We start from the raw sequence: 13,067 nt of genomic DNA, 5'->3' as shown, positions 1-13,067 counted from the left end.
GAGAAAGGGAGGACTGGGTGTCCCAAATCTCCTATGGTACTACAGGGCCGTTCAAGGAAAAGCTGCGGTTGAATGGTATCAGAATTACCCTGATAGACAATGGGTGCATATTGAACAACACTCTTTGGGGACGAGGCCCTTGGGATCGCTTATGTGGCTTCCTAGGCCTTTTAGAGTGCTGAGGGAGGGTGTGTGTCCGTCCATATGTGTCACTCTTCACTATTGGGATAGTATGTTTCCACACGGGCGTTGTATATTAACACGTATGGCCCCTATAGCATTTAATCCTATGTTTCTGCCAGGGAACGAAGTGGGGGTTTTTCAGCGGTGGCATATGGAGGGCCTGAGCAATTGGGGTCAGATATTCGAGGAAGATTCTCTGATCCCGTTTGAGACCCTGAAGATCAGGTACTCCATACAGGATGGGGATGAATTTGCCTACTGTCAATTAGCCCATTTCCTTAAAACTGAGGCTGTACGTCAGGTCATAAAAAGGGAACGGTTATGTTTGGAAGACATATGTGAGAGATTTGCCTTTTCTCGGGGATTGATCAGTCGACTATATCGCAGTACTGCTGCACAGGTACCTAGCTATACTCTACATAGGAAGAGTTGGGAGACAGAGACTGGAATGGCCCTGGGGGAGACCGAGTGGGAGAGAATAGAGCGACACGCAGCCGGTGTGTATAGTCATGTCCCATTTAAAGAAAATGCAGTGAAAGTACTATATAGATGGTACCTTACTCCGGATCGTCTTCATCGCATATTTCCGGATTCTTCTGGGTTGTGCTGGAGGGGGTGCGGACAAAGAGGGACTATGGGTCATGTGTGGTGGAGGTGTGTAAAAGTTCGGGCATTTTGGAAGTCAGTTCATACTCGGTTACAGCAGTGGGTGGGGTGTTCAATACCGTGGACTCCCGAGCTCTTCCTCTTTTCGGTAAAGCCTCCAGGCCTAAAGAAGCCCCAACAAATCTTGGTGCAACAGGCACTGGGGGCTGCCAGAGTAACCATAGCTTCCCATTGGAAACAGATAGGGATCCCGCCAATCACAAAATGGCATAGCAAATTGAGTTATGTGTGTGAGATGGAGAGGTTGATAGCTGTAAGAAAACGCCAGATGAATAAATGGCAATCGATATGGAAACATTTTTTTGACCACTATGCAAACTCTGTAGTGTGATGTTATAATGATAGCAGCCTATACGGTCACATCGCTAAACCTACTGGGAGGGAGGGAAGGGGGTAAGTTGGAAGGAGTGGGGTAGGACATGGGTGGGATAATTAGTATATTCTGAAAAGTTTAAGAAATCTTTGAAGTCTACTGAGGTTTGGTTTTGAATGTTACAGTTGTAGACGAGAGGTGTACTGGCTCTACCTATGTTTATGTAATATTTGTGCACTGGTGCATCATTCTTTTTGTATCGAAGCAAATCTGTATTCTTGAATTGCATAATAAAGACTTCATACAAATAAAAAAAAAAAAATTAGGTGCCACCAGTGCGCCTAGTTTATACAATAGTGGCGCTTACATGTGTGACTGGTGCCAACAATTGACCATTACGTGCAAAAGTGCTAGGCGCTATTCCATAAACAGTGCGCCTAAATCTCTTAGAAGCAGATGATCAAAAGCCCTGCGCTGTTCCAAACAGCGCTCTAAAATAGCGCGGGGCTTTACCGCACTGATGATCAGAGATAATTGAATGCAAATTTAAGCACGCAATTATCTCTGATCATGGGGTAGAAGTGCGGGAGAATTGTGCCTGAGCATGCGCTCAGCACAATCCTCCCGCACTTGTTTGACAGGTCTGGGCTGTCAAAAGCCCAAACCTGTCAAACACAGGGGCTGGAGGTCCATGGGACCACCAGGCCCCAACTACCCCTGCTCCGAGCAACGGGGGCTGGAGGTCCGGCAGACCTCCGGTCCCCTCCCCAGGTAGGCAACCAACTAAAACCCCCTCCCCAGTGACATGGGGGCTAGAGGTCTGCTGGACCTCCGGTCCCCCCCCCCCCCCGACGATCCCCCCTCAGGTTCAAGGAGGGCTGGAGATCTGGTGGGTCTCCAGCCCCCCCTAGTCCCCCAGCAAGGGGTCCCTGGTGGTCCAGTCCCCCCTACCTTGTGTGTTGAAGGATACACTGGGCAGGGCTGGGCGCCGCCATTTTGCACCACCGCCAACTCCAGGCTCCGCTCATTCTGCCTCGCCTCACCCTATGCTTGGAATAAACTTCCTGAGCCCTTACGCCAAGCCCACTCCCTACCCATCTTCAAATCCTTGCTCAAAGCCCACCTCTTCAATGTTGCTTTCGGCACCTAACCTTTATACCTTTCAGGAAATCTAGACTGCCCCTATTTGACTGACTGTACATTTGTCCTTTAGATTGTAAGCTCCTTTGAGCAGGGACTGTCCTTCTATGTTAAATTGTACAGCGCTGCGTAACCCTAGTAGCGCTTTAGAAATGTCAAGTAGTAGTAGTAGACTATTCTCCCTCCTCCAACCTGAGGGGGGGATCGTCGGGGGGGGGGGGGGGGGGGGGGGGGGGACCGGAGGTCCAGCGGACCTCCAGCCCCCTGTCGCTGGGGGGGAGTGTTTGGTTGGTCGCCCACCTGGGGGGGGGACTGGCAGTCTGCTGGACCTCCAGCCCTCGTTGCTTGCAGCAGGGGTAGTTGTTGTTGGGGGCAATGGGGGCCTGCCAGCATGCAACTGCATGCTGGACAGGGCTCACCATTCCTCCCCAATGATCTGCAAATCCTAGCCAGCTCGGAGTTGGTGTAGGATTTGCCGCAGCCAGCGACCCAATCTTTGGCGCGCTGGCCGCTGATCATTGGGGATGAATATGTTTAGCCCTGTTTAGCATGCATTTGCATGCTAGTTGCGTTCAGAGACCTCGAGCGTGTTGTTTTACGCGCTCGAGGGCTCTGATCATGGGGCGTTAGCAAATACCAGCGCTAGTATGGCGCTAACAGCCTCTAGCTCCAATGTTTGCTTCTGATCATCCCCCTGTTAGTGCACAATTGTTGGGAGGGGGGTGTACACATGGGCATATCATGGGTGTGTTGCCAAGTTGGAAAACAATCCCCACGCTAAGTAGAACAGGATGCAACAGTGAGGCAAAAACCGCAATATCAACTAGTCTAATGCAGAACCAAAGAAATTTTAATGCACAATAGTGTCAACCAGCATCCATGGTATGACAATTAAAGACTTGACAAGACTGTGTTTCGGCAGACAGTGCTTGTGTCAGGAGTGTCACTAAGATGCAAAGTAGAGACATTGATCAAAAATGAGAAACCTTGTTCTTTTGGACTCATTTGCAATCATTTTGTGAGGTGGAACATTGCCACAATTGTAATCATTCACATCGCGTGAGTTAACCAAGGTTTTGCATTTTTGATCAAAGTCTCTACTTTGCATCTTGTTAGTGACACTCCTTGGAATCCTTTGACTCCTGACGCAGGCACTGTGTGCCGAAACTCTGTCGTGTCAAGTCATTAATTGTTGTGCCATGGACACTGGTTGACACTATTGTCCATTAAAGTCTCCTTGGTTCTGCATTAGACTTGTCGATATTGTGGTTTTTGTCTCACTGTTGCATCTTGTGTTGCCAAGTGATACATGCACTTAGGCACGCCCACTTATGCCAGCCATTAACCTGTTGTAAGTAGGTACCCTTAATTTTTGGCATGCCAATGCGAGTCTGCACAAATATTGTATATCAGCTTAGGCAGACCCTTAAGCCATTATAGAATCAGTGCTAAGTGTGGCCCTTTGTGGTGCCTAAAATCAGGCACCAATTTATAGAATTGCCGCTATACTGCATTTTTATAAATTCCCCCTTTCTACAATGTGTTTATTTTGCAATAGCAAAAACAGCAAACTGCATAGAAAGTTTTTCAATTAAAATCAATGGTGAATAAATTCATAAGCATGCAGGGCCCGATATTCAAACGGTGAGAGTTAGCCTGGCTAACTCCTGCGGTTGGTGCTGATCTCAGATATTCAATCCCAGGCCATTTCTGGTGACCAGCATTGACTATCTGATTTATTTTTGGCCGGTTCAAACTTAACCGGCCTAACCGTTATTCAGCACTCACCGGTTAGGTTTGAACCGACCAAAGATATTCCAGGCCAAATATGGATGCCAAACCCAAGCTGAAAATCAGTGGATACCGGTTGTATCATGCAATACAACCGGCTATCTGCTACCAACAAATTTTCTGCGGGTCATTCACAGATAGCCGGTTAACTAGCCAGATACCAATCCTGGCCGGTTAAAAGCTTTTGAATATCGGGGGTGAGGGGGGGGGGGGGGGTGGTAGAGCAGTTTTTAGGGATAATCTTGAGAATATCCAAGAAATGAAAAATGCTCTTCTTACACATTCTTAGTGGAAACTATCGCTCATATTTAAGGGATGGAGACCTGCAGTCCTGGCATGACACAGGTAAATTCAATTTTCAGGATAACCAGTCAATGTACTGTTATAGCTCTTATTGTATGGTGGATTCTTGCCCTCTATATATATTACAATTTTCATCTTTAGATTTCCGTATGTAGTTATATTTCCGGATTCACTCTTATCTTTTCCTGTGTACGTACTTTCCCTGTGTATGTTTCCTACTAATGTTAGTGAAATTGAGATTACTCTTGTACTGAAAAATTAGAAGGAATCTAGTCTGAATATATCAAATTACAGACCAATAGCATCAATTCCATTTTTTGTGAAATCGATGGAGGGTCTTATCACCTTACAGTTAGGGCAGTATCTGGACAATCATCATATTTTACATCATTCCCAGTTGGGTGTTTAGACCAACATTTAGTAAAGAAACAGCAGTAGGCTCATTACTTGATCATATTAGACTATTACTTAGTGAAGGGAGGAGGGCCTTGGTTCTCCAATTTGATCTGTCCTCTGCCTTTGACTTGGTGGATCATAACATCTTGATCCAGACCATGGAAAATGTAGGAATTGCTGTAAAGGTCCGATATTGGTCTGAAGGATTTCTAACTACAAGATCTTATAAGGTGAAGATGAGATATGTCCTATCTCCTAGCTGGCAAAATCTAAGTGGTGTCCCTCAGGTATCCCTGACACTTTTAACCTGATTCTGCATTCACTTAGGTACCTGACTGGAAGATCAAGATTTTCTTTCATAAAGCTATTACAGTTCTTATTCTGTTGGGCCCTGTTTTAGAAGATGAAAAACCAGTAACTCACAATTGTATTCAATCAATAGAATCTTGGATGGATGAGCATAAATGAAAACTATACTCTGTAAGCCATATTGAGCCTGCAAAAAGGTGGGAAAATGTGGGGTACAAATACAATAAATAAATAAATAAAACAATTTTTTTTACTTATTGATACAAAAATAGACTCCATTCCAGATTCTATTAATATTAATACAGAGGATTATAAATTTTCTCCAGGGATTGAAATTTGGGTGTTATAATAGATTGTACCCTTTCTTTAGAACCACAAATAAATCAGCTTATTTCCAAGACTTTTTTTGATGATGTGAAAACTTTGTCAAATTCGTAAATACTTCTCAGTTGAACAATTTAGACTTCTGATTCAGGCTTTGATCCTAACTCAAATGGACTTCTGTAACATCATGTATCTGGGCTGTTCTCGTCAACAACTGACAAAATTGCAATCAATCCAGAATACCGCGGTCTGTTTGATTTTTTCTTTGAAAAAGTCAGATAGAATATCAATCTATTTTAACCATCTTCACTGTCTTCCAACAGATGCCAGGATTCAGTTCAAGCTGGCTTGCTTAATTTTTAAACTGTTACAAGGCTCAGTACCCTCGTACTTTTATGACCACATTCACTTTTCCTATCCAGGTAGAATTCTGGTTTGTTTTGTTTTCCATCTGTAAGGGACAGAAAACATTTTAAACAGGTCGAGCTTTCTCTGGGTTTTCAAGTGACAAGATTTTAGGAAGATTTATCTTTTATCTTTCAGAAATCATGTTCTTATTTAGATTTTAGAAAAATAATCTTAAAACTATATTATTTTGAAAATTTGAATTATGAAGCAACCTGTAATTTCTGATATGGTTATGTACAATTTCAAATTTTTTATGCTTATATTGTATTATTCATCATTCTGAATTTATTCTGGTTATAACTCTTGTTTTGTTAACCGCTTTAGCGGTCTACAAGACCTTCTGCTGTGTTATGTTACTCAATTAAATGTAACAAATATTCATTATAATTCTACTGAAATCCAGACTTATTGGCAATTAAAAATTTCTATTTACCACCTTAAACATTGTATAAGGTGCAGCATTTTAACAAAAGAACAATCACTGTTTGGCCCTTCAATTGTCACTGTGTTGAAGAAACAATGCTACAAACTCCTGTCAGTATAATCTTGCCCTCCATGCTTCAGACCCAGGGCCAGACTTATCAATTGTGGGACCCTGTATGGAACTGTCTCCAAACCACCCCCCTACCCTAAAATGTGTGTTTCTCTGTAGAGGGCTCAGGGCAGTGGCAGTGATTTACATAAGATGACTGTTGCCAGCCCTGGAACCTGCTCTCTGCTGCATCCCGCCTCCTTCTGACATAACTTCCTGCTTCCACAAAAGTGGGACACAGCAGACAGCATGATATGGGGTTGGCAGCAGATCACTTATGCAAACTGTTGCCGCTACCCTGAGCCCTCTATGGAGAAATGCCCATTTTAGGGTAGGGGTCTGTGTGTGTGTGTGTAGTGTTTTAGAGACAGGGGAACATGCCAGGGACCCCCCTGGGAGTGTGGGGCCCTATGTGGCTGCTCTGTTGCTCCTGCTTAAGGCCGGCCCTGCTCGGACTTCCTGTCCAGGGATGGCCCGACCATTAGGCCACCTGAGGCGGGGGCCTCAGGCGGCACTCTTTAGGAGCAGCATTTCGGGGGGCGGCTTCGAGGCATTTTACCTGGTCACAGTGATTTTCCAAACCCAGCAGTGGCAGTGATTCCCATATGCTGCCCTGCCGCCACCGGCACCCACCTCTTCCCTTTACTGCAGCCGCCTGAAGTAACTTCCTGTTTCGCTCAGGCAGTCGCAGTAAAGGGAAGAGGCGGGTGCCAGCAGCAGAAGGGCAGCGTATGGGAATCGCTGCCGTTGCCAGGTTTTTAAAGTCACCATGACCAGCTAAAACGTCAGTGGGGGGGGGGGGGGGGGGGGGGGGGGCGTGCAAGTTCCGCCTCAGGTGGCATCTTGCCTTGGGCCAGCCCTGCTCCTGTCCTCAGCAGTGTTTTGAGAGAAAAAAACATTTTATTAATCACTATAAGGATGTGTGGCAGGAAGGTGTCCATTGTCTGAAGTTAATAAACAAATCATAATAATGAGGGTCTCTGTCTTTCCCCCCAGACTATAATCACATATACCTTGATTTTACTGCTAGCTGTGGTTGGTCGTCCTTTCTTCTCTGCTTGCAGGTTTTCAGGAAATAAAGCCTTTATAAAATGTCTGTCAAACAATTAAAGACACGTGTTCAGAAGTCTTACCAAGAATTACAGACTAGTTGACTAAATAACATTGGAAGGGGGTAATTTATAAAGTCATTTTCATGCATATGTGACAACATTTGTTCATAATGGCCTCTTATAAAACACCAACCGGTCTAAAAGTACTTTGACATGATGATGCATACTTTGCCAGTAGGCATGTTCAGGGATGAAGTCTGGGCAGGAAATGGGTGGAGTTCACAAGTACAAGCATAGATGCCAAACTTCCAAACCATGCAGGTGGGGGAAGGGAAGGAGAGATGCAGGACTGGGATTTGGAATTTTGGCGCTCCTTATCACAATTAGAAGGAGGAGGGGGAACTTGAATTATATGCTTATATGCCTACATTCTGCTCATTTATGAGCATTCTTGGCGTCTTTTTTATATAATTGCAACCTAGATGTACAAGAATGGGTAAAAAATCCGAACTGGAGAGGTGCTACGGATCCGTAACAAATCACAAACCTGAAAACAGAACAGATCCCAGATGAAAGTCACACAGTAAGGTTTTATTAAAACTAAACACTATATGGCTATGTTTCACCTGAAGGCTGCATTAGGGGTAGTACTAAATTCTCTCCTATTAGAATATAACCAAGCAGCAAACCAGCAAATTCTTCTTCAGAGTGGCAGCTGGTTTGCTGCTTGGTTATATTCTGACTAATGGGGGAGAGTTTGTCTTTAGTCCCTATTAGTACTACCACTGACGCAGCCTTTGGGTGAAACATGGCCATGTTGGGTTTTCTTTTAATACAAAATTGCTGTATGTCTTTCATCTGGAATCTTTTCTGTCTTCTGGTTCAAGAATGGGTGAAATACAACTCATACAATATGCTAGTTGAGACAATATGCTACTTTGATCTTGCAGAATTACACAAACATTAACTCTGCTACACCAACCCTACCAAGGGGACACTTGTATAAATCAATCAGTCCCTTCTTGAGTATGAAAAAGTTTGCATTTACAAACCAATGTGATAATCTGGAAGTTAAAGCGCAACCATGCCCAGCTTTCCTATAATAATTCTGCTATATTTGACAATTTTATAACTAGGGCTGATATTTGCTTTAGAATGTGGGAAATTATGGCTTATGATTTGAAATGTAATATTGGTTTCTTTATAAACATAAAAATTACTTGTCATTATACCATGGTTAATCTAGATTTGTGGCTCCGCTAAACATAAGGCATAGCAGAATGTGGGAAGGTAAGAATGGGGGGGGGGGGGGGGGGGGGAGAGACAGGAACAGAGCTGCCAAGTGTTCAGCTTTATTTTATACCAACCTAATAATTATTGGTAAGGCAGCTGTTTTATGGCATTTTATGGTGGATTTTAAGCAGCGGTAAGAATACATATTCATCTAAAACAGGATTCGTAGTTGATGTTTTAACTAATATGTTGGTTGAAATCAGCAGACTGGACTTCAAGGGACATTGAAATTTTCTCACAAGTATTGAATAAAACTTTAACAGAGTAGGTTCACACACCAAACCCTCACTGTGCTGGTTCAATTTGATGGCCCCTGAGCAACTAATAAAAAAAAAGCAATACTCACAGCTCACTACTCTGCATGAGTTCAATCAAGTCTGTAAAGAGAACATCGCGATTCCTCTCGCAGAAGCCATCCATATCATATGACACCTGAAAAGAAATGATAATTGATCTGTAGAAACTCTTTGGTTATGGGCTATCTTCACTGCTGATATGGCTGTTTCCTTCTTTTGGGTGTGTTGCCCCTTGGGAATAACGAATTCAGAAAACAAGCAGAGATAAAACATGCCAGAGAGAGAGAAAGACAGAAAAAGAACAGAAAGAAGGGGAGGAAAGGAGAGTGAGCGGTGAAAGAAGTAACGTAGCCAGACCTCAGTTTGGGTTGGCCAGGGGGTGAACTGGGTGGGCATGACCCGTATTTCCTCTCTACCTGCTACCCCCCCTCGCCAGACCCTGTCCCCACAGGGGACCGCACCTGGAGTATTGTGTTCAGTACTGGTCTCCGTATCTCAAAAAAGATATAGTAGAATTGGAAAAGGTACAGCGAAGGGCGACGAAAATGATAGTGGGGATGGGACGACTTTCCTATGAAGAGAGGCTGAGAAGGCTAGGGCTTTTCAGCTTGGAGAAGAGACGGCTGAGGGGAGATATGATAGAAGTGTATAAAATAATGAGTGGAATGGATCGGGTGGATGTGAAGCGACTGTTCACGCTATCCAAAAATACTAGGACTAGAGGGCATGAGTTGAAGCTACAGTGTGGTAAATTTAAAACGAATCGGAGAAAATTTTTCTTCACCCAACGTGTAATTAGACTCTGGAATTCGTTGCCGGAGAACGTGGTACGGGCGGTTAGCTTGACGGAGTTTAAAAAGGGGTTAGATAGATTCCTAAAGGACAAGTCCATAGACCGCTATTAAATGGACTTGGAAAAATTCCGCATTTTTAGGTATAACTTGTCTGGAATGTTTTTACGTTTGGGGAGCGTGCCAGGTGCCCTTGACCTGGATTGGCCACTGTCGGTGACAGGATGCTGGGCTAGATGGACCTTTGGTCTTTCCCAGTATGGCACTACTTATGTACTTATGTACTTATGTAATACCATGACTGGCAGGGATTCCTGGGCCCTGCCAGCTGAAGAATCCCAAGCAGTCTCATCCTCACGGCTGTTAGCAGCCCATTTGCAGCTGCCAACACCAGCACTGTCCCCCTCCCATGCATGCTCAGTTCAACCAGCATCCCAATGTACGCATGCGTGGGGGTGCCAACTGAAGTGAGCATGCGTGTGGGGGTGGGGGTGGGGGAATGCCAGCGTCAGCAGCCAGAAATGTGCTGCTGACTACTCTGGGGATGAGACTGACAGGGGGAGGAAACTCTAGAGGGGACTCTTCAGCTGGCGGGACCCGGGGATCACCGCCAGCTACACTAACGATGTATGCTGCCACTGGGTGGGCCTGAAATGAAACTGGGTGGGCCCCTGCTCACCCGGGTAAACACTGTTATGCTACTGTTCAATAAGGGTTCTTTTACTAAAGTACGTTAAGATTTGCGGTTAATGTGGCTTAATGTGGGATTACCACATATTAGCTGCAAATCTAATGCTGCAACTAGTGGAGGCATTGTTGTATTTTTATATTCAGGTCGTGTGTTAATGTTCTCATTAGTACAGAGCACATGCTCACAGTTAATGTGGAAGCACTTAGTACCTCCTATTTATAAGATGCTTAATGCTCCCATGCTAACTGTGAGTTAGCCAGTTAGCACACGGTAAGTATAATGTGCTAAAGGCTAAATGCTCAAAAGATTGCCAAACTTTAGGCACCAGGATTACGTACACTAAGTGCGAATTTTGTAATGGTAGTTTTGTGCTCAACAGCCGTTATAGAATACTAGCATGTCTTTATTTATGCGCCTAATTTCAGGCGCATTAATGCCTGGCAAAAATGCTCGCACCTAACTGTAGGCAGTTAAGCACGTAAACGACAGTATTCTATAATCAGGACATGTAACTGCCAGACACGTCCTGACATGCCCAAGGCCCCTCCCAGTTCCACGCCCACCTTGAAACTGTACATTCTGGAATATGAGAACACAACTTACAGAATAGCAACTAAAGGCAGTTATGCACGTAACAGCTAAGTGGTGCCAATTAGTGCCAGTTATAACCAATAATTAGTTGTTAACTCCAATTAACAGCCAAATATTGAATTAAGTTATACACGCAACCTAAAACTTGCGTGCGCAAATTTGCAAGTTAGTCGGAAAATTGAATGCAAAAGTTTATAGTATTAGAGAGGTAACTGGATAATGTTTCCATGCTGACCCCCGCCCATGTCACATCCCCCGAGGGGAGATATTCTGAGAAATTCATTAACACATGGTTTACCGCATGATAATAGGCAAACTACTGCAAAATGCCTTAATGCTGTTGCGCATTAGCCCATTTTTGTACATTAACTGTAACACACTTTAGTAAAGGGGTCCTTAATTTCATGAAGTTCACAAAAAAAACAAACAGTTGTTTTGCTTTTTTTAATTGTTAATGTAAGTTAGTGTCCTGGGTTACCTTGCCAGCATAATGGTGAATGATAAACCCCTGATTCCAGCTGTTGAAATGTTCATGCGTCCCAACTGCCATCTGAAGCTTCTGGAGTAATGTCTGATCTGCACCCTCACCCACAGCGTGCATTGTGGCACACACGTCATCCAGAATACTCATAATACCCGGTGGATTCTGAAAGAATGATACATGATGAGATGCGGGGTCAGTGTTCATTCCCAAAGTCCTATGGACTTCAAAAGTCTGACAAAACACTATTTTATTGCACACATAAATGCCATGAAGTCTCAAAAAAAGAGAGAAAATGTATTAAGCTCAATTCAAACCTTTTCAGCCTGTAACTAGTAACCTAAATTGATTCAATAAAAGAATTGTATGAAATCTAGTTGGCCGATTCAAAGGAGTACTGGATGGCCCCAGGTCCTCAGGAATGGGCTTTGATTTTAAATATTTATGTACTGTTAATTTGTTAATTTTATATGTATAGTCATATTATTACTATTGTACTTATTTAATATTTTATTCTCTGATTTTAGTTTGTAAACTAACAAAAGGGAAAGGTGATGGGATTTGATATACCACACCACCTTGCTGTGGTTACAATCAAAGCGTTTTACATATTATATACAGGTACTTATTCTGTACCTGAGGCAATGAAGCGTTAAATGACTTGCCCAGAATCACAAGGGGCTGCAGTGGGACTCAAACCCAGCTGTTTTGATTTCCAGGCCACTGCACTAACCATTAGGCTACTATCAAACATGAAACTTAGGGGGTCTTTTACTAAAGATTAGTGCAAGTTATGTGCTACAGATAACGTGTTAATCTTTAGTAAAAAAAAAAAAAACCCTTACACTTGAAGATATACATATTTTTTGTCCATATATTGTTCCATGGTTTTATTTGCATTCATGGATAGAAACATCACCCTTGTCATATGGAAAAAAAAAGCACCACTCAGTTTTAAATTTTCTTATACTGTATAAATAGTTAATAAGCCACAATTTATATTAGTTTTGGTGTCTCTACTACTGTTACCATTAGTTATCATGTTTATGGATTTAATAGACATATATTGTGCTGGAACAGCTGCATATCAGAGGAAGTCTCTGCTTAAGAGTACTTACACTTTTGGCAAAACACACTTAAAGGACAAACAAGAGTCTACAGGAAACTCATGCTTAAAATCAACATGACTAACATCAGTCGCGGCTTATGTCGACATGTATCTGCAGACTGGCCATACCATTTTTAACTTCTTAGCCTTTTGTTTTATTTTCTTTTGTTGGTTTTACTTCCATTTTTTATATGCACACTGTGTCTTTGATAGTCACCATTATTTAAATTATTCATGTCTATGCACTTCACACTTTTAAAAATTTTCATGGTCCTGTTTGTATTTTAAATAGTTTTTGCATTACAAATTTACCTCCGTTTTACAAAGCTGGGCTAGTGGCTGCCACGCAGTAATGCCAACACTGCCCATTCAAAGTGAATCGGCAGTGTTGGCATTGCT

The 13,067-nt window shown here is 43.2% G+C and overlaps 1 protein-coding gene across 2 annotated transcripts in view; it reads right to left on the bottom strand.

The window, feature by feature from the left end:
• The window catches only part of MYO1E (myosin IE), a 434,647-nt gene that overhangs the window by 127,938 nt on the left and 293,642 nt on the right, over nt 1-13,067 (bottom strand). For both annotated transcript variants that reach the window (XM_030188689.1, XM_030188678.1), the window contains exons 14-16: nt 11,558-11,725; nt 9,057-9,142; nt 7,379-7,460 (exon numbers count right to left, since the gene is read on the bottom strand). In XM_030188689.1, coding sequence (XP_030044549.1) covers nt 7,379-7,460; nt 9,057-9,142; nt 11,558-11,725 — 336 coding nt within the window. The remainder of the gene's footprint in view (nt 1-7,378; nt 7,461-9,056; nt 9,143-11,557; nt 11,726-13,067) is intronic.

Source organism: Microcaecilia unicolor, chromosome 1 (assembly GCF_901765095.1).
Source record: "Microcaecilia unicolor chromosome 1, aMicUni1.1, whole genome shotgun sequence".
In the NCBI taxonomy this organism is placed as follows: Eukaryota; Metazoa; Chordata; class Amphibia; order Gymnophiona; family Siphonopidae; genus Microcaecilia; species Microcaecilia unicolor.
The sequence above is the reverse complement of the archived record's forward strand: the minus strand, read 5'-3'. Positions and strand labels throughout refer to the sequence as shown.